Consider the following 26,886-nt stretch of genomic DNA (forward strand, 5'->3'; position numbering starts at 1 on the left):
CCCACTCCTAGCCCCATCTTTAATTTCATCTTGTTCCTGGCTCTTTACTTTCTATGGAATGGAATTGCCAAATGCTTCTGGCAACAATTTGTTATTAGTAAGGTCTGGTGCTTTGTTATTAGATTGCATTTTATTATTACTTTCAACTCAATATATACCTGATATTGGAGATCTCTCTTTATGAGTCCAGACTGCTGCCAATGCGTTGATTTTATTACTTGTGGGGACCTTTGCTGCAGCCAGGTGAAAAACCTGTCATAGTGAAGGATGAATAATGGGTTGGTGTAGCTATGGTCTGATTAGCCTGGCCCTGGCAAGACCACCCTGGTATGCCTCACAGGACAGAAGGCATTTGCCTGAGATGATTGTGCTGACAAGGAGATCAATAGGCATTTAACACTGCAATCCTGGCCTGTTCACACAGTGGGTCCAGTTTACCATCGCCGCCTTAAGAAAGACAGAAAACAAACAAAACAAACTAGTCACCACTGAGTTGGTTTTGAATCAAGGTGACCTCATGTATGTTAGAGAAGTATGATATTCCATAGGGTTTTCAATGATGACAAATCTTTCAAATTAGCTTACCAGGCCTTTGGTTCAACGTACCTCTGGGTAGATCTAAGTTGCTAGCATTTTGATTAGTAATCAAGTATTTAACCATTTATTCCACATGGGGAATCATAGGGAAATATAGTTAATGTTATTCTGATTAGCTTCATATGCCATTTGATATCATATTAAATATACAGCTTTCACAAGAATACATTTGAAAAGGTCACTGGTGTGTGAAATATTAATAAATAATAATGAATTTTAATAGAGATACATCGATTAGTGTTCATCTATCTGAATTGAGCACATGGATACCTGAACAGGCCACCAAATCAGAGGTTCTCAATTGCACATCAGGAAATCCCTAGCTTATTAAAGATAATGCGTGCAACACAGAGCTGGCCACACCAACCTTGACTGGTTTAGGAAGCCTAGATTTAAAAATGAAATGGAACAAAGCCTGTTTTGAAAATAAATAATAAAGACCTACATTAAAGTGAAAGCAAAGCTAAAAAGAACAACTGTACCATACCTAAATTTCCATTCTTTCATTTGAAGTGGGAGAAAGACAGGGCTTTCTATTTGAAAAGAGTTATGGATAGGCCCCTCTTGTCCTGTACAGTTGCTATGAGGCGGCTGTGACTTGAGGACAGTGAGTCTGGTTTGGATTTTATCACTTGAAGTACAGAGTGAAAGCTCCATTTATATATATATATTTGCCATCACTTCTTCCCAGTGTCCTGGGGGGAAAACCCTAAGGACCTGGAACATTTTATTGTATATACATGTGCCACACAGGGTTTTCATTAGAGTGAAAGCGTAGAAAGAATCTTGATTTGAATTGTGTATGAGGCCCTGGTGACGTCCAGTGAAAAATGGTTATCTCCCTAGGGAACCCAAACTGAGGTTGGAAACCTTGAAAGGCTTACCAAACTCCAGGTCATTGATTTTGCACTGGAAGACAACATCTCCATTCACTACCAGTTCAACCACATTCCAGTCGTCTATCTTCTCTAAGATGACTTCATGTCCATCTTCAGTTAATACGGCTGAAAAGGAAGAAGGGGTTAGGGTGTGGTGAGTGAAATGTGGATAGACTTCAGATTAGTCTAATATGCTGATGTCCTCATCAATGACAGCAGCTACTCTGTTCTCTGGCTGCTTAAAGGTAAAACTTACCTGCCTGGAGAGCAATTGGCCTGTGCTAGGTCCCATGGCCCCATTTGGATGGAAACAGACAAAGATTGAATAAACCAGGTTTCAGTTTTAATTTACCTCCACAACCACACTCTATTAACAAATTATTTTTCTGTAGGAAAGGTTTTAGCTGTTTGTTTCTTTGTGAGGGTTGGGTGAGGGGAGGTTCTGGGTATATTCCAAAGGGTTAATTTTAAAAAAATCATTTTATTGGTAGCTCGTACAACTCTTATCACAATCCATATATCCATCCATGTGTAGAGCACATTTGTACATCTGTTGCCAACATCATTTCAAAACATTTGCTTTCTGCTTGAGACCTTGTTATCAGCTCTTCATTTTTCCCTACCCCCCTGCTCCCCCCTCCCTCATGAACCCTTGATAATTTAGAAATTATTATTATTTTGTCATATCTTACACTGTCCGATGTCTCCCTTCACCCACTTTTCTGTTGTCCGTCTCCCAGGGAGGTTATGTGTAGATCCTTGTAATTGGTTCCCCCTTTCTACCCCACCCTCTCTCCATCCTCCCGGTATTGCCACTCTCAGTACTGGTCCTGAAAGGATCATCCGTCCTGGATCCCCTGTCTTTCCAGTTTCTATCTGTACGAGTGTACATCCTCTGGTCTAGCCAGATTTGTAAGGTAGAATTGGGATCATGATAGTGGGGGGGGGGGGGGGTGGAACTAGAGGAAAGTTGTATATTTCATCATTGCTACATCTCACCCTGACTGGCTCGTCTCCTCCCCAAGACCCTTCTGTAAGGAGATGTCCAAAAGGGTCAATCTTATGGGGACAATACTTTACAAGATTGAGAGTTAGGCAGTTTCTAATCTTACTCAGGGAAAAATAAATTATCTTCTGGAGGGCCGTTTGGCAGGTTGTACTAAAGGCTTCAAAGAATAATCCTAAAGTTTGACCCAGAGAAGTTCACTTAAAAGAAAGCTTTCTAAAGATAAAACAAAACAAAAAACCCTATAAACCCAGGGAGTTTTTGTAAAAATATGTTTTTGTAGTATTATAACAGCAAAATACTTCAAATAATTAAATGTTTAATAATAAGAGGGTAGTAGATCATGGTAAAGCTGTAAGCTGAGAGTTTATGAAGATGTTTTAAATAATATTTATGGATTTATTTAATGGTAAGAAAAAGACTTCCAATATAATTGAAAAGTTAAAAGTCAAAATCCAAACTCATTGCCATCAAGTCAATTCCAAGAACAGTTCCTGTGAATGTCCAAGGTTGTGCGTCTTTATGGGACTATAAGGTCTCATCTCCCTTGCAGCAGCTGGTGGTTTCACACCGTCAATCTTGCAATTAATAGTCCAATCCATAACTCATTATTAACTCATCATAACACATAATTAAAATATATATGATGTAAGGAATCAAGTAGCCAGTGACTATCTCCCTGAGATAAGATTTTATAGAACTTTTCTTCTTCATTTTTTTTTAGCATTTCCCACTTTATCCAACATGTTTTTGTAAAAGACTGATGGGCTAGATTTTTTTTTTTGATGGGCTAGATTTTTCTTCTCACTTTTAGAATTTGCATTTTGGTTATCACTTATATTCAACAACTTTATTCTCAAAGGTCAGCTAGGGGAAACTGTCAGATTTAATATCTGACAAAGGGAGATTGTTTGAATTTAGGAGAAATTATGTGTATTGGACAGCCTAAAGTTTATTTTTTTTCAATCTGTCATTTGTTTTCTTGATATACTTCCACCATAGCATTCATATTAGAGTTGGCATGAAAAATCATCACCTTTGTAGTTTTTTCTAATTTGTGAGAATTTTTGGATAAGATGAAAGGAGAAAGGTATACTTTTAAAAATCTTAGTGTTTCAATCAACTTTAAGTGGAGAAAAGCAAGCAATTATAACAATTAATTTCATTGAATTACAAAACAATTGCTGATTCAAAATGTTGTCACATCCACTTGTTCATCTCTCATTCAGTGTGAACATTCAGCCCCAACTGTGAACATTTTAATTGCATGATTTTAATGTCACTTTTTGAAAGGTACTTCAGAAAGTGACTCAGTGGGGATCTCCATTAACAAGACAGTGTTCCTTGGACATCCAGAGGTGGCACTAATTGACCCCGCACCAGTTAACAACTCTCAAAAAGATACCTGAATATTTTTGTTTGACATATTGATATTATTGTATCCAATTAAATGTCTTGTTATGAACATCCTTTGAAAGAAGGCATTCCGCTTTGGCCAGACTTGTTTAAAGGAAGTAGTGCCAGTTAACCATCTGACTAGTTCATCATCTAGGAAGCCATGATAACTATCCTGTTGTTGTTGTTGTTGGGTTTCATAGAGTTGACTCCAACCCATAATGACCCTAAACACAACAGAATGAATCACTGCAAGGTCCCGTGGTATCTGGACAATGGTCCCTGTGCCCAAGCTCATCGATGCAGCCATTTGTTGATCCAGCTTGTCAAGGGCCTTCCTTATTACCTGTGCCCTCTGCTTTGCCAAGCACGATGCCCTTCTCCAGGGACTGGGCTCTCCTGATAATATGTCCAAAGTAAGACCAAGTCTTGCCATTCTTGCCTCTAAGGAACACTCTGTCCTTATTTCTTCCAACACAGATCGGTTTGTCCTTTTAGCAGTCCATGGTACTTTCAATATTCTTCTCTAGCACCGCAATGCACGTTCATCAATTCATCTTTGGTCTTCTTTATTCAATGTCCAACTTTCACATACATATGAAACAACGGAGAATACCATGGCTTGTGCCAGGTTCAACTTAGTCTTCAAAATTACATTCTTGCTCTTCAATTCTCGAAAGGGGTCTTGTGCAACAGATTTACCTAATGCAACACATCTTTGGATTTCTTAACTGCTACTTCCACGAACATTGATTGTGGATCCAAGCAAGACAAAAATCCTTAACAAAATCAATCTTCTATGCATTGATCATGTTGTTACCTATTTTTCCAGTTGTGAGGGTTTAGGTCTTCTTTACATTTGAGTTGTAATCCATAGTGAAGGCTATAATCCTTGATCTTTGTCAGTACTTCCAGTCCTCCTCACTTTCAGTAAACAAGGTTGTGTCATCCACATATTGTAGGTTATTGCCTTTCTCCAATTCTGATGCCATATTCCACATTCTTCTTCATATAATCCAGTTTCTCTGATAATTTGCTCAGCATACAGATTAAAGAAGTATGGTGAGAGGATACAAACTTGATGCACACCTTTCCTGATTTTAAACCATGCAGTATTCCCTGTTCTGTTCTCACAAATGCCTCTTGAACCATGTACAAGTTCCTCATGAGCACAATGAAGTATTCTGGAATTCCCATTCTTCTCAAGATTATCCACAGTTCATTATAGTCTACACATTTGAATCCATGGGCATAGTCAATGAAACACAAAGAAACATCTTTCTATTATTCTCTGCTTTGACCCAATATTCATTTGACATCAGCAATGTTATCCCTTGTTCCACATCCTCTTTTGAGTTAGGCCTGAGATTCTGGCAGTTCCCTGTCAATGGACTACTGCACCTGCTGTTGGATGAGCTTAAACAAAATTTTACTTATGTGCAATATCAGTGATATTGCTCTAGGGTTTGAGCATTCCGTTGAGTCACCTTTCTTTGGAATGGACACAAATATGTATATTTTCTAGTCAGTTGGCCCAGTAGCTGTGTTCCAAATTTCCTGGCATAAATGAGTGAGTGCTTTCAGTGCTTCATCAGCTTGCTGAAACATACTTCAATAGGTATCCCATCAATCCAGGGAGACTTGTTTATGGCTAATGAATTCCATGCACTTTGAATTATTTCCTATAACCATTGGTTCTTTCTCAATTGCTACCTCCTAAAATGATAGAATGTCCCCTAGCTCCTTTTTAGTACCATGACTATATTCTTTCCATCTTCTCTTGAAGCTTCCTGCATCACTCAATGTTTTGCCTATAGAATCTTTAAAGATTGCAATGTGAGGCTTGAATTTTTTCTTGTGTTCTTTTAGTTTCAGATACACTGGGTTTCTAGGACCTTGCACATTTCATAATGATATTTGACTTTGTCTTCTAGAGCTGCCCTTTGACATTTTCTACTCAACTCCTTGACTTCATCCGTTCTCCCATTTGCTTAAGCTATTTTATGATAATATTTACGGTAAGAGCGATTTACAATAAGAGCAAGTTTCAGAGTGTCTTTTGACAGTCACTTTGCTCTTTTCTTTCTTTCCTGTCTTTTTGATATCTTCATGAATAATGTTCTTGATGTCCTCCCACAACTCCTCAGGTCGTTTGTTATTAATGTTAAATGTGTCAAGTTGTTTTTGAGATATTTTTGAAATTCAGGTGGGACAGATTCAAGGTCATATTTTGGCTCTTGGGAACTTGTTAAAATGTTCTTCCACTTTATCCTGAATATACATATGAATTGATGGTCCCTGATTTGGTTTTAGCTGCTGACACTGAGCTTCTCCATTGTATCTTTCCACAGAAATAGACATTTTGATTTCTATGTAATCTCCTTTTATGTTGTTGAGAAAAAGGTATTTATGTGAACAAGTTGTTGGTTTTGCAAAATTCTATCATGTGACCCCCAGCTTCATTTCTTTTTTAATTTTTCAGCTTCATTTTTAACACAGAGTCCAAATTTTCCAACTACTGTCCTCTCTCTTTTTCCACCTTTGGAATTCCAATCACCAACAATTATCAATGCATCTTGATTGTATGTTTGATCCACGGGTTGTCATGCTGTAGTGGTTTGTGTATTGCTGTGATGTGGGACACTATGCCATTAGTACTTCAAATGGCAGCATGGTCACCCAATGGCAACAGGTTGCAGCCAAGTGTTCAGACTTAGAACAGACACTGAAGAAGGACTTGGCTCCCCATTTAGCAGGAAGAAGCCACTGAAAACCTTATACAGAGATGACCGTCTCTAGAAAGATTTCTGGGGCATCACACACTTCTCCTAGCAGCAACTGCTTCATTTAAGGGGAAAAGCTGCAAGTGGGTAGGTACAATCTGGTCATCAGTTTGTCATTCCATTGCCCAAAGACAATCCTGGAAATTACTTTAATTTGTTTGGGAGAAATAAGGAGCAAAATCGCTTTTCTATTGATAACTTACACCCTGCCTTTTGGGGAAAGGAGCACTATTCTCCTATTTCACGTTTCTGTGGTTCTAAAAAGATGTCAACAGAGCTAAAATATACAAAAAATAAAAACCTATTGTCTACTTCAGAAAAACATCTCATAAAAACCCTATAGGTCTGAATCATATGCCAATCAAACTGTTAAAAAATAAAGATGAAACAAAACCATGGAAAACATCCCATGGGTGATGATGGTTGTACAACACAAAGAGTATCATTAATGGCATTGAATTATACTTGTAGAAGTTATTGAATTGGAGAATTTTTTGTTATGTATATTTTTTCCAAAATTAAAAAAAATCACAAAAATAGCAGTACAAGGAAGAAGACAATCTTCTCAAATTGTTTGTAGTAAATATCATACAACTCTTCTTGGTATGATTAAATTATTGTATGATATGTGGATGAAGTGCCAATAAAAGTGTTTTTAAAATACTGCATAACTTATCTTCGGGGTAGTTCAGAACCAAGTTCTATTTCATTCTGTTGTGCTTAGGCCAATTTGATGGCAGTTAGCAACAACAGTCTTGTAGATAAACAAATAAAGCCTGACATGAAGAGCTTTTCTTTGAAATCACTTTATTACAACTCTTATCACAATCCATACATACATCAATTTGTGCATTCATTGCCCTCATCATTCTCAAAACATTTGCTCTCCACTTAAGCCCCTGGCTGCAGCTCCTCATTTTTACCCCTCCTTCTCTGCTCCCCCTCCCTCATGAACCCTCGATAATTTATAAATTATTATTTTGTCATATCTTACACTGTCTGACGTCTCCCTTCACCCACTTTCCTGTTGTCCGTCCCCCAGAGAGGAGGTCACATGTAGATCATTGTAATCAGTTCCCCCTTTCCAACCCACCCTCCCTTCACCCTCCCAGTATCGCCACTCTCAGCACTGGTCCTGAAAGGATTATCCGCCCTGGATTCCCTGTGCTTCCAGTTGCTATCTGTACCATAGTACATCCTCTGGTCTAGCCAGATTTTAAGGTAGAATTGGGTTCATGATAGTGGGGGGGGGGGGGGGAAGGAAGCATTTACGAACTAGAGGAATGTTATATGTTTCATCTTTGCTACATCGTACCCTGACTGGCTCCTCTCCTCCCCACGATCCTTTCGTAAGGGGTGTACAGTTACCTACAGATTAGCTTTGGGTCTCCTCCTCATTCACAATGATATGATTTTTTGTTCTGATAATGCCTGATAACTGATCCCTTCAGCACCTCGTGATCACACAGGCTGATGTGCTTCTTCCATGGGGCTTTGTTGCTTCTGAGCTAGATGGCCGCTTGTTTACCTTCAAGCCTTTAACACCCCCCAACCTATATCTTTTGATAGCCAGGCACCATCAGCTTGACATGAAGAACTTTTCATCATGTTTCTTAAAGGCCCAAGTCTCCTTCTCTATAAAATCCACTTCCATGCTCACTGAATTTATAACTCATCATGGCACTGAGTCACTGGGCATGCCTGCAGTAATTTTGGGCATTGAGTGGCTCAAGTTTGATCCTCATGAATTAAAGTGACAAGTTGCCTTAGAATCTACATTGTATACCTCTGCCCACAAGTTGTCTGTCCTCTTCTCTTCTTTTGGGATGTGTCGAGTCAATAGTAGGGTGGACAGTGCAGGCTTAAAGTATTAAAACAAAGAGAAGTGCCAGGATTCCTGCAGCTCATTCAAATGTCACCACTCCACGGAGGACCTAGCTCTTCTGATGCACTGCTATAGGCTATATATTCAAAGAAAGGTCAGGAAAACAGACTTCCTGAAACAAAGTCTCTGTTAAGTCAGGGACTAAACTCCAGCATAAATCAACTAGAAGCTATAAGACCACCCGCAGAACACATTTCCCTTTGAAGCGGCACATCATTCTTCCAGGGCAATTTGAGTAAGCTGAACATAGAAAAAATTCACTTCTCTCAGGACTCCTGGAATTGAACCCATCAAGGAATCCTTTATATACTGCTGGTTAGGAAACCACAGTTTACAGATAGTCCTTGTTCTCTCCTCTGCCTGGCACAGATACCAAAAACAAATGATCATTAATGTGTGTGGTGGATATATGACTCTGTAGGAGAATGACATATGGGGATCTTAGCTAAATAAAAGCACCTATTACTTCTCTATTGTGGTGAAAAATATACAACACAACAAAAATTAACTCAGCAATTTCTACAAATACAACTGAGAGGGTATGTTCTTCCCTTTAAAGCAGTCCCTGAGTGGTGCAGGACTTGGCTGCTAGCAGAAAGGTTGGGGCTTATATTTAAGCAAAGGCATCTTGGAAGAAAGACCTGCCAGTCTACTTCCAAAAAACCCAGCAATGAAAGCTCTATGAAGCACTGTTCTGCTATGCTGCACATAGGTTCACCATGAGTCAGAGTCAACTCCATGGGGACTGGATCGATCTATTTGGATTCATTTTAAGGGTTAAATTCCTTCTAATTATTTTGGTGGGTCATTTAGCATATATATATAACTATAACTACAACTATATCTACATCTAAATCTATATCTTTATCTATATATGTAACTAGAAACAACCAGATTCAGGGAAATTACTTAGAATCTTTTATTAAGCATTAGTTTAGTCTCCTCAATATTGGGGATGTTTTTCTGAGATATTATTTTCAGATAATAAGAGAAAGAAAAACCTGCTATCCAACATCAGTGAGATTTTGGAAGATGATAAAGGACTATGGTTTTAAAACACACACTGAGAATTCAGGTGCAGAGATTCCAGTTGAAGGCCCACAAGTGCAAGGCTCTGTTCTTTCTTTGAATGTTAGGTCTGAGGATGAGTGCTGGGGTGGTAGCAAGTGGACCTCAATCTGTTTTGCTACTACTAACACCCTGGCACCTGTTGTTCTCCCTCTGTAAATGTTGACTGCCAGTATTACCTAAATTATCATGCTCGGCTATGCAGAGCTAATTTGTAAAATCAACCACCTGTTGATACCTTGAACATTCTCAAGTGTTCAACCAAACAGTTCTTCCACATAGCTTCTCAAAACGCTTTTCCTCGCTCACCGTGGGAAGACCAGCCTGCTGTGCCTGGTGCCTTTACTCTTCATTTCCAGGTCTATTTGATTTTCTGTGGCTGAGCCTTTACTTATTTTATTTTCTGCTGAGCCTAACCTTCAGCAGTCAGAACCCATCACCATCTTAAATGGCATCACCAGGTCCCCCCAACCCCATGCAGCAGAGTGACACTGCTACCTTATTTCTTTTTGTTTTTCTAAAGTCCTTTTGTCAATAAAAGTTGTTTCAAATTCTACATTTGTACCAGGATCATAAATGTAGTCCAAACTTGTGATTGAAAAAATACATGTTACACTACAGAAAAGTACAGAGCTAAATTAAAAACAAAAAATATCCTCAACAGTCTTCCTTTTTTCTCTCCTTTTGTCATTCTCATTGGAAATGGAATCACACTGTGGACTTTTGCCCCTTGCTCTATTCCTCCAGCACTATGTGCTTTGGCCTGTCCAAATGTAGAGCACCTGCATCCTTATCATTGCTATATTGTATCCATTCCTCAGGAAGAGAGAAGGCAATTTATGTAACCCAAACCAGAAGTCAATCATTTGCCACTGAACCAGTTCAAACACATGGTGACCTCTGTGTGTTCCAGAGTAGAACTGTGCTCCACAAGATTTTTAAGGCTGTGACTTTTGGGGGGATGTCAAGACTTGGGGATGGGTAGACTAGAATCACAATGGTTAGTTAATAGTTATGCAGCTTGTTTGCACCACCCAGGATTCCACAACAATTTGCATAGTCCTTCTATGTTAGCCTGGGTTCTCTAGAGAAGTAAAACCAGTGATGCTTGTGTGTGTGTGTGTGTGTGCATGCATGTGTATTTGAACAAGAAATGGCTCACACCATTGTAGTCCAGTTAGATGGTAAACTGGATGCTTCTTCTGATTCATGTACGCAGGGGTTGACAAACCAGCAATCAGGAAAATGAAACAGGAAGAGCACAGGCTAATGGATGCAGTGTTAAATGAATTAAAGCTTGGCAGTCCACTGCTGGCTCCCTAGATAGGCAGGCAATATGGAGGAAGGTCACTGAACCAGATGCATGATCCAGTTCTACCATAAGTGACAAGATTTCCCATAGAGTCTTCTTTAAAAGGAGCAAGCCACAGCTGCTTAAAAAGGAGTCTTTCTTCCGATTACACCAAGTGTTCTTCCAATTGTACTTTCTTCCAAGAAACAGGGGCAGCACTCCCAACTGATGGCTGCTCATGGGTTGCCTTTGTTATGTTATGTAGATTATATTGTGTTAGATCACCTCATGGGAGATTATTGCTAAACCACTGAGAATCCGAACCCAGCTAAGTTGACACAATACCTATGACACCTTACTTTCTCCCTCTTAGGAAAAGCGTAGCTACAAATAGGCCCGGGCATATCCTCGCAGGCTTTGAGAGCTTTTCATAAGGAAGATTCTGAGACACAGGCCAGCTCTAGTAGGCAGTTCGTGGCTCATTTTCACTTAATATTGCTATGCTGCTCTCCAAATTGCTTGCCAGTTTACCCTGAATTGCTGTGTAAGTGAATACTCTTCATCAATCAATAATCTGTGTCATTCTGAAGACACTGCTCAACAGCTAGCTCCCCATTAGTCATTTTGTTTCTGAAATGCTCTTAATTCCTCTTGCATACTTCTAGGGTCTCTATGTCCTCTGTACCCACTATTTCTGCAGCTGCTTTTATTACCTGTCAACTCTTGGCAAGACCTCTTGCAGTATTCTGGATTGCCTTACTTCTCTGGCAACCTCATTTCCCATGGTCCTGGTGTTCAGTTTCATGCAAGCTCCTTTACTTAACTAGTATATACTGATTGTGGCAGTTACATAATCTCCTGTCAACTTGTGAAGGGGTGGAGTCTAGCCTGTCAATCAGGTCATAGCCAATGACACCTCTGTGTGGTCATGGACTTCTCCTGAGGATTCTGGGAACTTCTTTCTTCATCCCTGGAAGTGGGACACACATTCTTCCTTTTTCTATGAGACATTCCTACTGATGCAGCCAGAGTCCTGGACGTGGAGGAGTCACATAGAAATCTACAGAAGCTTTGAGATACTTCCATTGCCACTGGATTCACAAGTCCTTCTACCCGCTGGCCGGTGATCTTCCTGCATTCAGCAGCACTGCATGAGCTGCGTGAGTCTAAAGAATATATGGGTTAATATCAGACTTATGAACTTGATCTAGACTGGGCTGGATTTCTTTTTAATATACTCTTTGAATATAGCATCTGGGGTCTTAAAGGCTTGAAAGCAAACAAGCAGCCATCTAGCTCAGAAGCAACAAAAGCCCACATGGAAGAAGCACACCAGCCTGTGTGATCACGAGGTGTTGATGGGATCAGTTATCAGGTGTCAAAGAACAAAAAAGATTTGTGTGCTCACCTTCCCCATATGAATGCTGAAGACAAATGTGTGCATAAGCAAGTGTGGTGAACAAAACTGATGATGCCCGGCTATCGAGAGATATAGCATGGGGTCTTAAAGGCTTGAAGGTAAACAAGCGGCCATCTATCCCAGAAGCAACAAAGCCCACATGTAAGAAGTACACCAGCCTGTGTGCTCACGAGGTGCTGAAAGAATCAGTTATCAGGCATCAAAGAACAAAAAAATCATATCATTGTAAATGAGTGGGAGTGCGAGTGGAAACACAAAGCCCAGGTGTAGGCAAGGGGACATCCCCATAGGGAAGGGTCTCAGGGAAGAGATGAACCAGTCAGGGTTCACGGTAGCAACGATGAAATATACAACTTTCCTCTAGTTCCTAAATGCTTCCTCCTCACCCTCCCCCGCCCCCTGGCCCTCACCCACTATCATGATCCCAATTCTGCTTTTCAAATCTGGCTAGACCAGAGGATGTACACTGGTATAGATAGGAACTGGAAACACAGGGAATTCAGGACAGATGATCCCTTCAGGACTAGTGCTGAGAGTGGCAATACTGGGAGAGTAGAGGGAGGGTGGGGTGGAAAGGGGGAATCAATTACATATAACCTCCTCTCTGGGGGATGTACAACAGACAAGTGGGTGAAGGGAGATATTGGGCAGTGTAAGATATGATAAAATAATAATAATTTATACATTATAAATGGTTCATAAGGAAGGGGGTAACGGGGAAGGAGGGGAAAATGAGGAGCTGATACCAAGGGTTCAAGTAGAAAGCAAATGTTTTGAGAATGATGATGGCTACAAATGTACAAATGTGCTTGACACAATGGATGTATGCATGGATGTGATAAGAGTTGTATGAGCCCCCAATAAAATGATTTTAAAAATATATACTCTTTGCGATAAAGCTCTTTTCTATGCACATGAGTGTCTATGAATTTGTTTCTCTAGTCTACCCAGACCAACACACAGATCCTTATGATTTTCCAGGCACTCTCCTATGTTCTAGGCTGCAAAGAGAATAAAAAAAAGATAAGAATGTCTTCTTGGTAAGATTTAACATTAAGTAAGGAAGAGGTTAGCAAAGTAAATGAATAAAATATATGATTTTTTATCACTGCCCATCAGTTAGTGTGCCATACTGTGTAGGCATGTACGTTGCTGTTATGCTGAAAGCTATGCCATTGGTATCCCAAATACTAACAAAGTCATTCATGGTGGGCAGGAGCTTCTAGGTAAAACACAAAGAAGTAAACCTGGTGATCTACTTCCAAAAATTAGCCAATGAAAACACAATAGAATCTATGAATCACAACAGAATATTGTCTAATGCAGTGTTAGATCATGTCCCTGGATGATGTGATGTACACAGCTTGTGGTCAATTACCAACCCAAAGGTTGGTATTTTAAATCCCTTAAGTAGGTCTACAGAAGGAAGACCTAGAAATCAGCTTAAAAAAGATTAAAGCCAAGAAAATCTTATGGATCTCTGTAACACATAGGGTATCTGGTATAGTTAAGGTTTTGTGTCAATGCAGTTTTGCCAGAATTCTTAGTAGTTTTCCCCTTGACATCTTGTAATCCCCATGGTGAGATCTAACATAATATAGTCACTTCTATAGTGAGATCTTCTACGAGGATCCAATCCATTGAAAGGACATTTCCTCCGGGTGTGGCCTAATTCCAATATAAATGGATACAATATTAATAGAAAAATTTGCTTGCAATTTTTTGAGTCTGAATCCTGCATTTGGCTCGTTGATTTTCAGTTCTTTGTACTTGAACCAATGAATGACCTGCCATACTACCTGCCAATTATGGGAGTCATCAGAAACCTGCCATTTGACCTGCTTGCTGACTATGAATTTATTTACCTCTGCAGCCACAACTTGTGATTTTCCTGCTGATTAGGGACACACCAGCTCCTTATAGCTACGTAAATTAGGAGAAGCCTATAGCCTAACATTTGCACTATGGACTTTTAATATGCCTGCAGTTCAAAAATGCCTACTTCAACAACCATGTGATTTATAATGTATTTATATGTTAAAGTATATACATTTATATCAATTAGTCCTCATGCATTAGAATAAACTTGATCGCAACAGGTTTTTTTAAATAGTGCTACAAATGAGGCCCCTAGGTTAAAAGGTATTTAAAAAATGAGTGGCCACAACATGAACTTGAGCATGCCAATAATCCTGAGGATGGTACAGAAGTGGAAAACATTCTTTCTGTTGTACGTGGGATCAACAGGAGTTAGAGCTGACTTAATGGGAACCAACAGCACATCTTCCCCCCTCCCCTTTGCTTTTAGTTTTTTCTCTCCTTTTCCTCCCTCCCTTGTTGTGTTTATTTTTTTTGTTCCTTCTGCTTTTTTTATTTCATTTTCCTTTCCTTTCCTTTTTTTGTTTTTCTTTATAGTTAGGAAATTCTTTTTCTTGATTTTATTTGTCCGTTTTCTCCTGCATGATATTTTTGGCATGTTTGCTGCTGCTGCTTTCTTTCTTCTGATTGTTTAGGTAGTTTGTTTGTTTTTTCCTTCCCTGGTGGGAAACAGAATCCATATACACACAGTTGACCCTACCCATACCTCCTGTAGCCTATCAACTGGGCAAGGGCCACTATCCTTTTCTGTACCAGCCTATCATTCATAGACAGCAGCCAACATCAACTGAGCCTTCCCTAACTGTGCTAAATATACAATGAACAGATACCTGTGAATGCACTCACATTCTATATCATACCCACCAGGACACAAATGATGGGTGCCAAAGATCATACCAACATACAAATATCAATTGAATACTATTTCACTACAATCTTTTGAAGACAACAAATAGCTTATTCACACAAAGAAACCAGAGAGAGTGGTTCAACCAAGTGGTGAAAATGCAAAATCAGAAGACCCTTTGAAGAGGAAATGGCATTGAACTCTCTGATTAAGAATTCAAAGGAATGGTACTTAGGTTCCTTCTATGGATTGACAGAAATATTAAGAAAGCTGCGGATGAAAGTATGCAAAGCAGTGGGGTGGGGTGGAAGAATTCAGAAAAGCATTAAAGAACAAGCTAATAAAAGTATTAAAAATTTAGAAACCATACAAAAACAACAAATACAAATTCAGAAGACTAATGATAAGATTTCAGAAAGACAATACATTAAAAGAGCAATAGAATAGAGCTGAATCAATAAAAGTTTGAATTGATGAGCTTGAAGATCAATATTTCAATACTAATCTGCTAGAAGAACAATCAGGAGAAAGAAACTGGAAAAAAATTAAGAGAGTATAATAATTAGGTGGGATACCATCAAGAGAAATAATTTATGTGTGATCAGAATTCCAGAAGAAAAAGACAACAAAAAGCACAGAGAAAACTGTTGAAGAGTTGGAGGAAGAAAACATCCCTAACATCATGAAAATGAGAAGTTATGCTTTCAAGAAACGGAATAAATCCCAAACAGACCTCAAAAGAAAACCTGAAAGATTATCATAATCAAATTTGCTAAAACCAAAGACAAGGAAGAAAATCCTGAGAACACCTTGGGGGAAAATGAAAAGTTACTTACCAAAGGGAATCATTAAGCCTAAATGCTAGTTACTCAGCAGACACCATTCAGGAAAGAAGGCAATGGATGGCATACATTTAACTCTGATAGAGAAAAAAAATTTCCAACCAAGAGTCCTATACCCAGCCGAATTTTTGGGTGATGAAATTTGAACATTTCCAGATAAACAGAATTTATAAAATCAGATAAACCTTATAAGAAATACTAAGGGAACTTTTTGGACAGCAAACCAATAAAAGTAGACAATAACTTGAAATTAAGATGCATGACAGTATCACCCAGAAGACAGCCAAGATTTAGAGGCATCCATAGTAAAATAAACTATAACTAGGGAACCAGAAATACCAATTTATTACTTTGACTATTACAAAGTACATAGAGGAAATAGTGCAGTTTTATAATTTTTAAATAAAGAAGTTAAGTAGTTTTAAGATAAAATATTATTTTAAACTTGAGAAAAATTAGTACGTTATAAGGTAATTTCAAAGAAAATGAATAAAACTCATCAAAATTAAAAAAGAGACCACCCAATGGGACTGAACAACAGAACTGTATGGGAAGGGAAGGGATATATTGGAATAAATAAGATATGTCAATAAAATATTATTTGAGAACAAAAGAGAAAAATCATAAGTATTTCTTAAACACCGAAACAAGAGTATTAAAAAACATGCCCCCAAACCCACTTATATAATAAAAAAGAAATCAGCAGGGAAATTATGTGGAACGAAGAAACCAGCAAAACACACACACAGACAAATATACACACACACAACTCCACGACATTAAAGTGTTGGTCGTTGCTGCTGATATATTTAGCATTCAGCAGTGGCAGAAGCCATGCCAGCCTTGGTGAATCCCATGCCTAACTTCCATCCCTGACACTATTGCCACTTTGTTCATGAGCCCATTGGGAAAGGACAAGAGTGAGTGAGGAAAGATGACCGGTGTCCACAGAATGTGTCCTATCCAGTTGACTGACAAAATCCTCCTCTACAGATTTTGGTGAGAATTCACATGACACAAATATTTCCATTTTGAGGGCCCCTCTCAGAGAAGTCAGTCCACGTACCTTTTCCTCACACCTTCTGATCACCAATTTTCCAATCATGTATTTGACCATCAAGCCAAATCATTGGCCACAGTGCATAAATCATTATATAGTGTTACCTCTGGATAATTCTCCTTCTAAGCAAAATAAGGCACCCAGATGATTATTATCAGTTAACACGCCTCATGCCTCACCTAAGAAAAGCAGTTCTCACCATCAAAATGCTTGACCAGTATGGCCCATGAACAATGTTACAAATGTCTAAATGATCCTTCAAAGAAAAAACGGTTCCCAGCCTTGTTCTAAAACCACTCCTTTTACCAAATATCTTAGGCTGGGTTCTCAAGAAAAGCAAAACCAACGAGCATAAAGAAATCTTTATATCAAGAAGGTGGCTACACAGTGGTAGAAATGGGCAAGGCAAGGCCTGTTTAAGTCCATGGGTCAGATGTTAAGCTGGAGGTGTTTCCTGACTCACATAGTTGCCATTACTGACAAACCAAGAAGCGGAAAAATGATCCAGGAGTCCAGGAGATCACAGGCTGGTGGAGGCAGAGGTAGATGAATCCAGTGTCAGCAGGCAATATGGCATGCTGCTGACAGCTTCCAGTGTTGGCAGGAAATCTGGAGGACCATTTGCTTAAGTTTAAATAACTAGAGGTCAATGTGACAGATGTAGGATCTACATCAGCAAGAAAAGAGGTCTTCCCACAGAGTCTACTTGGTAGTAGGCCACACCCACAAGGAAACAGCTTTTCAATTGTAACAGGCCTGTAACCTGATTTATGAGGTTGCATCTACCCTCAGCTCACAATTGCTTGGCTGCTCACAGCAAATTCCATTATGAAGCTGATTATATTATTAGATCACATTACTGAGGGGGGAGGGGGTACTCAATGTCATATTTCTGAGAACCCTGGCAGAGACAAGTTGACATAAACTCAACTACCACAGGCAGCATTTACTGAAGAATAAATCCAGACGGGCTAAGGCAGAAGGAGGGATGAAAACCTTCACAGTGAGAAAGTGGGCTATGTGGTGGTACATTGAAGTTATTATAGTGAACGAGTTAGAACAAAATTATGTGAATTATTGAATGTGAAATTGATGGTCTTCTCTGTATACCTTCACTCAATTCACAATGAAAAGTGAACAGACATGGTAGATAGGTTTTCCCCTTATCGTAGTTGTAGATGCTAGATTAAAACAGTGGCTCTCAACTTTCCTAATGCCGTGACCCTTTAATGCAGTTCCTCATGTTGTGGTGACCACCCCGCCTCCAACCATAAATTATTTTCATTGCTACTTCATAACTGTAATTTTGCTGTTATGGATCGGGCAACCCCTGTGAAAGGATTGTTTGACCCCCAAAGGGGTTGCAACCCATAGGTTGAGAACCGCTGGATTAAAATATATATATGACCTTTAATCTGTACATTCTGCTTTAGCTTGAATTTTGGCATGGAGATGCTCTAATTGGAACTTTACAGTAGGCTGATTATGGCAGCAGTAATTTAAAGGTGTCTGTAAAAGTTAAGAATTTGGGCAGAGGAAGAAGCAATAAGAAGAATCAGAGAGCTCTTTAATGATTCTTTCTGGGAATGGACACGGTGGCAGTGTGTGTGTTTGGTTTGGTTTGGTTAAAAATTGCTGTAGTTGTTCAATCTCTTCATTCAGTGAACATCAACGGAAATCCTTTCTGGGGCAGAGGTGCAGTGGGTGGGGTCTTTTCAGAGGGAGAGGAAAAGAAAGTCGGTTATTTAGGCTGTATCCTAATGCCACGACTATAACACATTTTAAGTGTCCCTAGCTGTTTCAACTGCCTTGCATTTGACAGCTAAGCTAAAGGTTGGCCGTTTTCACTCATCCAGTGGCACAACATAAAAAGGCCTTGGCATTGTGTTTCTGTACACATTACAACCAACGAAAACCCACGGAGCGGCTTTATTCTGTCACATATGCGACCACCCTGAGACAGAATCTACTCGACTGCAGTGGCGGTTTGGTGTTTCCTCTGTTCTAACTTTATACTGAGTGCTTCACAATTGAAAACGGTGGGCTAAGCACTGAGCTGCTAATTCACAAGCTTACACCGCTGAGCTGTTCCACGAGAGAAAGGTGAGCCTGTCTACTCCTGTAAAGATCTGCATTCTTGGAAACCATGGATAGGGTCACTATGAGTCAGAGTTGGCTGAAGGGCAGTGGGCTTTGTTTCTTTTCTTGTTTATTGACAACAGATATGTCTTAATAGACTATACTTGCTGCAAAAATGAGTGAATTGACTAAATCCACTGACAGTGTAAAACAGTCTCTGCGGTTTGAAATCTTACCCAGCTTCCCAATCCCAACTCAATGCCACCTCTTCCACAGCCCTTTTACTACTGCCAGGCCAGAGCTGCTAACTCCTCCGAATGGCCACAGAATTTTATCTGGAAGACTCTGGGCTTGGCTCATGTACTGTGTTCTCTTTGCAGGCTGTGTGTTCTCCCCAAGTGAATAACTACTATCTTTTTCCAACTCAGATTTTCTTCTGAACTCCAGAACTGCAGAGTTAACTCAGAACTTCAATCAAAGTAACTGAAAGCACAGGCCATTTAATATATTCAAAATGGAAGGTATTCCTTCAAATTGGGTTTCATTTTCAGTGTTAAGAGCTTTAGTAGACTTGGAAATCTGGCTAGATCAGAGGATGTACACTGGTACAGATAGGAACTGGGAATCCAGGGTGGATGTTCCCTTCGGGAGTGGCGATACTGGGAGGGTGGAGGGAGGGTGGGGTGGAAAGGGGGAACCAATTACAAGGATCTACATATAACCTCCTCCATGGGGAGTGGACAACAGAAAAGTGGGTGAAGGGAGATGTTGGACATTGTAAGATATGACAAAATAATTTATAAATTATCAAGGATTCATGAGCTGTGGGGAGCGGGGATGAAGGGGGGAAAATGAGGAGCTGATGCCAGAGGTTTAAGTGGAGAGCAAATGTTTTGAGAATGATGAGGGCAATGAATGGACAAATGTGCTTTACACAATTGATGTATGTATGAATTGTGATAAGAGTTGTATGAGCCCCTAAAAAATGATCAAAAAGAAGAGCATTAGTAGAGCGTGCTTATTTTGGTAAACACTCATGCAAATCAGACACTTTGCTGTCACTTGCATCCTATCAGTGAAAGCCACTGTTTCCCCCGAAACAACTCAGGAACCCCCAACTCGTCTTTAAGCAACCACTTTGGAGTCCTTCAATCTGTTCTCTTCACTGCAGCCACAGTGTGTCCTCTGTCTAAAACTCTTTTGTGATCCATGATCTTGCACCATCTGGTCCATGTTCACCTCTCCAGACTCATCCTGGATCACTTTCCCCACAAGTTCAACATTCCTCACCTGTTCGCGATTCCAACCTGTGCAGCTAGTCGTTGTTTTGCTTGGAATGCTCTTTCTTCTGTCTACCTAGTTATTTTCTACTTGTTCTGTAAATCAATCTGCAAGTTCCTTTCCAGACCCATCTGTTCTCCAACTCACAGTTTTCATTTTGATCGCATTCCCAGGACACACTGCTCTCGGTTAGCACCTTGACATAAGTGTGACGTAATCATACGAAGGTCACCTCAATGACACACATCCTTTCACACCAATAGCGTTTCAATATCTGGGGGAGTGCTCAACACATACTAGACTCTCAATAAAGTTCCTTGGATAAATGAGTGATCAAGGGATGGAACCTCAGCCCTACCATTTACGAGCCACTGTGCTGATTTGTAAAACCGGAAGTTTTATAATGCTTCCAACTCATGTTTGCTCCACTCTCGTAATGAAGCAGTGGAAGCTTGGGGGAAGATACAAACCACCCTGAGGGAGTAGGCTCAGGAAAGTCTTTCTGAAGGAGGTACCATTTGAGCTGGTCTGAGGACAAAGAAGATGAAGGCAAGGAGCATAGACGAAGGCAGTGTTCGGAGGAACACTCGGCGGGAGAAGGCCCCAAGCTCTACACTGCCCACCTTGCAGGCCCTGCAGGCGGAAGGAGCGGTGTTCCACTGACAAGCCAGCGGCGCTGTATGGGCCATAGCGCAGGAAGACTAAGGCGTTCTGGGGCATGTCCCGGTTCCCCTTCTGCCTTTGGTGGCTCCCTCTGGTGACTGCTAACAGGAGCTACTAGGCAACGGCTCTCTTGGGCTCTTAAACTGGGTGGGTGTGGTCACGTGTGTGGGCGGAGCAAATTGGGTTTCCGGTGGGTCTCCGGCACCCTCCCTGCAAAATTGTTGCTAGATTACCCTTCCAAATTGCCCACACCCATAGTGTGCCAGCGAATCGGGCAAAGAAAGTGCAGAGATTGAGGGTAAGGTCAAGGACAAGGTACTCATGGTCACAAAAACGTTATTTTGACCTAATATGGTAAATGTTACTGATGAGAGCAGCAACCAACATTTATAGACGGTTTACTTGTCTATCAATCTTTTTTCATGTTTTGTTGCTGGATGCTGTGGAATCAGTTTTAACTCAGTGACCCCCATGCCCAAGCAGAACTGCCACATGGAAGTTTATAGACTTTATTTTTTAACTAACTTGCGTGTCACAAAGGAGTGGAAATCACTTTCAATTTTACTTTCCTCCTTTTATAACTACGCATACCGGTGTTTCGATATGATGGGTAAGGAATATCAAGGGTTTTTAAGGCTGTGACCCTTCTCTTAACCTGCACCCCCCTTTATTTGTGGAATATAACCCACATACAAAGAAAAACATATCCTATGTATTTGCACAGCCCATACCATTAAAACAGCGACAAAACAAAACAAAAAACCAACCAGGACTTCCAGGTAGTCGACTCCGACTCATAGCGACCTTATAGGACAGGGTAGGACTGCCTTTACAAGGGTTTCAGAGACTGTAATTCTTCTTCTTCTTTTTTTTTTAAGTGGGTTAACTCTTTAATATAAAGCAGCACTATCGCAACATGTTTCCATCTTTGGTTTGTGAGTGTGGATTTTTTATTTTATTTTATTAGGGGCTCATACAACTCTTATCACAGTCCATACATACATCAATTGTGTAAAGCACATTTGTAGATTCATTGCCCTCATCATTCTCAAAACATTTGTTCTCCACTAAAGCCCCTGTATCTGAGAAGAATTATTTAGAGCTGAATGGAGGGTGAGCATTATAGTTGGATAGGAGGAAGATGAAAGGAAAGAGAGGAAAGAAATAGGAGGCAAAAGCTATTTATAGGTGTCTCACTATTGGCATGTATATATGTAAATATACTAATTTATAATGAAAGGGATAGAGAATGAATTAGTTTATTTTGCCAACCTGGCTGTTAAACACATGTGGGGTAATTGAAGGGCGGAGGGTTTAAAAGCTCTGTGAGCCTCGCCTTTCTAGTTCTCGGGTCTCATGCTTTATGATGGTCAGACAAGAGTGTAGCTGCCTTAGCAGTTTCTGCTTCAGCTGGCAAGGCTGACTTCCTGCAAGACATCCCTGTGGAGAAGCCACATGGACCTACCCTGATGCAGTCCTGGGTGCTGGGGCACCCGTGTGGAGACCCCTGCCAGCGCTGAGATCCTTACACATTCACTGACTCGGCTTTTCTCCTGAAGTTAGCATCATAGTGTCTGTTTTGTGAGATGGAGGAGGACTTTGTGGACTGATGTTGGACATGTGGGTTAATGGGTTAATGTTGGACTTGTGGGCTTGGGCAGCACTGGGTTGGAATGTTTTCTTGATGTGCACTTACCCTTTATATAAAACTTTCTCTTATATATATAAGTTTCTGTGGATTTGTTTCTCTAATGTACCCAGACTCACTCTGAGAACAATGTACATATATTACTATGCTAAGTATTAAGATAGCAGACAGACTTTGAACCTCTACTCAAGGCCTCCCTTAACACAAGAATACTTTGTTCTAATAACCTGGCACTCTTTGATACTCATTCTTTGATTCATGATCCCAAAGACAAAAGGGGTGCAAAAGCAAATGTGGTGAAGAGAGCAGAACATGCCTGGCTATCAAAGGATATAGCATCTGGGGTCTTAAAGGCTTGAAGATAAGCAAGCAGCCATCCAGCAGGGAAGTCACAAAGTCCACATGGAAGAAGCACACCAGACTGTGTGATCATGAGGTATCTACAGGATTAGGTATCAGGTATCAAAAGACCCAAAACAAACAACTATATTGATGCGAATGAGGGGCTTTGGAGTGGAGACCCAAAGCCCATCTGTAGACAATTAGATATCTCCCCACAGAAGGGTTATAAGGAAGGGATGATTCAACCAAGGTGTAGTATAGCACCGAGGAAACACACATCACTCCTAGAGTTCCTCAATTCTTCCTCCTACCACCGTCCCCCACCTCCACCCCCACCCCCATGACTCAGTTCCACAGTACAAATCTGACTAGACTGGAGAACAACAATGGTACAGATAAGAGCTCTAGACACAGGGACAGATAGCCCCCTCAGGAACAATAATGGGAGTAGCAATATCAGGAGTGTAGCGGGATGGTCGGGGAAGGGGAAGGGGGAGAAAGGGGGAGCCCATCACAAGGTTGGATATATAGCCCCCACCCCACCGAAGGGGATGAATAACAGAAATGTGAATGAAGGGAGATGAAGGACAGTGTAAGAAATGAAATAATAAAAACAATATATAATTGATCAAGGATTCACAAGGGTGGGAGGCTGGGGAGGGAGGGGAAAAAAGAGGAGCTTATACCAAGGGCTCAAGTAGAAAATGTTTTGGAAATGATGATGGCAACATATGTACAAATATGCTTGATACAATTGATATATGGAATATTATAAGAGCTATAAGAGCTCCCAATAAAATGATTCTTTTAAAGAAGAATTTTTTAATGTATTTTCAAGAACTTTCATTGGGTGAATAGATGTTAATTATAGTTACGTCTTCTTGTTCAACTGTGTTTTTCATCATTATAGAATGGCCTTTTGTCTCTCATTATGGCCTTTACTTTGCTGTCTTCTTGACGGAAATGAATATTGGTGCACTTGCTATATTATGACTAGCATTAGTTTGATATGTATTTTTTCATCCTTTGATGTTTCAGTCTCCACTCGTCTTATATCTATGGAGTGTTTCTTGGAAGCAGACTAGTAAAGATCATTTTCTTATCCATTTTGTTTGTCTTTGTTTCTTTTTAAATGCAATTCATTTACATCCGATGTTGTCATTGCTGCAGTTTTGGTATTTTTACATAGTATTATTGGCTTTAGTGTGCTGCATACCTTTTGTTTGTTTATGGATTTGTCAATACTTTTTTGCTTTTTAATTTTTATCTTATTGTTTAATGGGATTTAAACAGTTTTCCTCTTTTGGGTTGTTGAGGTTTTAACTTTTTTAGAGATTCATTTTTTCTTTTTCATTATTGTTATTTATTCTTTTATCTATTCCTTCATCTATTTATATTATTTTTATTATTTATGCTTTGTTATTCTTTCCAATTTTTTTGTTATCTAAAAAATTAATTTATTAAAATATATAACCATTTCAGTGACATATAATTCACACACCATACGATTAAATAATATGATATATTAACAAGAGTTGTTCACATGTACAAATATGCTTGATTATTTCCAAATTTTTGTCTTTTGTGAATGACTCAATATTTTCTCCACTTGGTTATTTATTATGTACTTTTCTCCCTCTTTTTTTGTTGTTGTCTTCATTGTGGAAATGCTGTCTGTGATTTCTTATTTTGATTTGTGTGGTTCTTTTTATTTTGTATGTTACTTAAGTAGAATGATTTATTGATAATAATGTCTTGTGAACATTTTAGGTGGCTGTCAATTGTTGCTTTTAATTCTTTGTCCAAAAACTCTTTAGTAACTTTTGTAAGACTGGTCTTCTTTATACAAACTTCATAATTTTTCCTTATCTGAAAATAATTTTATTTCTCCCTCATATTTGAGGAATAATTTTGCTGTCTATAGGGTTCTTTTAAAAATTAGTTTTATTGAGCTATAGGTAACGTATACAATTTAATAGTTCAATTATATTAAGGAGGGTTATGCAATCACCGCCCCAATCAACTTTAGAATATATATTTTCTTCCTTCTCTTATCCATTGGTGTTGACTTTCTATCCTCTCTTTCCCTTCCATGATCACAGGTAATTATTATTTCAGTTACTGTCTTCATAAATCTTGGCTTCTTTATACAGAAAAACATATAAAACAAGAACAAAAGAGAAAAAGAAAGACCCAGAAACACTGATCATATAAAACAGTGAAAGACTTCAATCTAAGAAAAGCAGACAATATTAAAAATTTAGAATGAATTGTAAGTGGGCCCAAAGGGAGAGCTAATGGCAAAGTGCTACCTTACAGTCTAAGTACGGTTGCTAAGGACCTGTTTACAATGTTCTTTGTCTGACACCAGGGCTGATCACATTCCTAGTCGTGGGCTGCGGGGCTTCACCTGGGACTCAATCCACGAAGGGACCTTGCAAATGGATTTTGGACTTCCACTGTCATTCATCGCACATCATAAACTGGGTGTTAAGAATTTGGGCACTGATATCATTTCCTCCTCCTGGTTTAGATCTTATTGTTTACAATCGTTGCATCACACAGGCTGGTGTACTTCTGTGTTGATATAGCTGACTCCTCAAGTACAGGACTGCTTGTTCTGAAACAAGTCTTTAAGGCTCCCGATGCTATTTTTCCTGATAGCCAGGCCCTAATTCCTTCACCACACTTTTCTATAGCACCCATATCCTCAGTGATCTCATGAGGTTGACTACCAGGCAGGGCTACGTCACAAGAACTAATTGTTCTTATATTCAGGCTACAATCAAGTAAGAGCTCAAAATTCATTCATATAACTATGATTTCTGTATTTTCTGTGTTCCCTTTTGAAGACAGCTCTGCCATTTTATTGTAGTACATCAAATGTCATCTTCATGGTGCTTAAAGTAATTCTATTGATAATGATATTATAGTCAATGGTAAAACAGTGTTGTGCGAAGGATCTTAAACATACACAGGACATCTTATTAGTCCGTAATACATGAATTGTTAACTTGTACATCCTCATCACTTGGGTGAATGGACACTAATTACACAGCTGTGATGGTTGGGGACATGACAATACTTTCAGTTGCGTTCATGTACAAAGGAGGACCTCACCTGGTAGACTAATACATGTCACCAAAAGGCAGAGAGAGCTTGAGAACAGGAACTATATGTTGGTCTTGGGTCATCAAAACAATAGATTCAAACCCACCCATAGTCAATCAACTACCATTTGCCTAACCTTGGGGGTGGGGATCATCTACTTCTTCCAACAGGGTGTTCCAGCTTATAGTTCAGGGGAACCATTGCAGTACGTTAGTTCTGCTGCAAGTTAGTTCAAGGCAGAGTCCAATTCGCCCTATAGGATTTCCAATTTTGATCCTATTCTTTGATCTAAGAAGGGTGTTGTTTATCTTGAAAGGACAGAGTTCAAAATCTCAGTCGTCCGTAGGATGTTGCCTGGATTACCAGGAGTTGGTTGGAAACTAGATCAAAAGTGTCCCATTAGGAACATAATACAGGCATATTCTCCCTGTGGTACTTTCTAAATAATGTAAATTTTTTGTCAATAGTAGTGTGCCTCACTTATCTTTCCTATCATAAAAACTTCAATTGCTTTCTCTAATAAAGACATTTTCCTTCATACTCACTGCCTGACTTAATCTAATTTCCCCGTAAAATTCACTAATTAGTCTTGCAGTGTTGTCTATTGATTTGAAATGACAACCAAACATGGTTATGTGGTAGGGACTGATTGATCTTCCTCCCCCCCCCCCCATAACATGCTCTAAAAAGGGGACAATGTATACTTTGCTGTAACTCATCATGATGGTTTCCAGATCCTTTCATAGCATGAGGTGTTTTCTATTTCCTCACTAATTTTTAGGGATGCATAGTATTCCACGGTGCACCACAAT

The 26,886-nt window shown here is 39.6% G+C and overlaps 1 protein-coding gene across 1 annotated transcript; it reads right to left on the minus strand.

The window, feature by feature from the left end:
• Positions 1-382: 382 nt before the first annotated feature.
• Positions 383-21,030, minus strand: C12H10orf53 (chromosome 12 C10orf53 homolog). Its single transcript, XM_075564262.1, has 3 exons — positions 20,934-21,030; positions 1,482-1,601; positions 383-447 (listed from the first exon to the last, which is right to left on the minus strand). The coding sequence occupies exons 1-3, from the start codon at positions 21,028-21,030 to the stop codon at positions 383-385; spliced, it is 282 nt and encodes a 93-aa protein (XP_075420377.1).
• Positions 21,031-26,886: the final 5,856 nt, after the last annotated feature.

The sequence above is a fragment of the Tenrec ecaudatus genome, chromosome 12, assembly GCF_050624435.1.
Source record: "Tenrec ecaudatus isolate mTenEca1 chromosome 12, mTenEca1.hap1, whole genome shotgun sequence".
In the NCBI taxonomy this organism is placed as follows: Eukaryota; Metazoa; Chordata; class Mammalia; order Afrosoricida; family Tenrecidae; genus Tenrec; species Tenrec ecaudatus.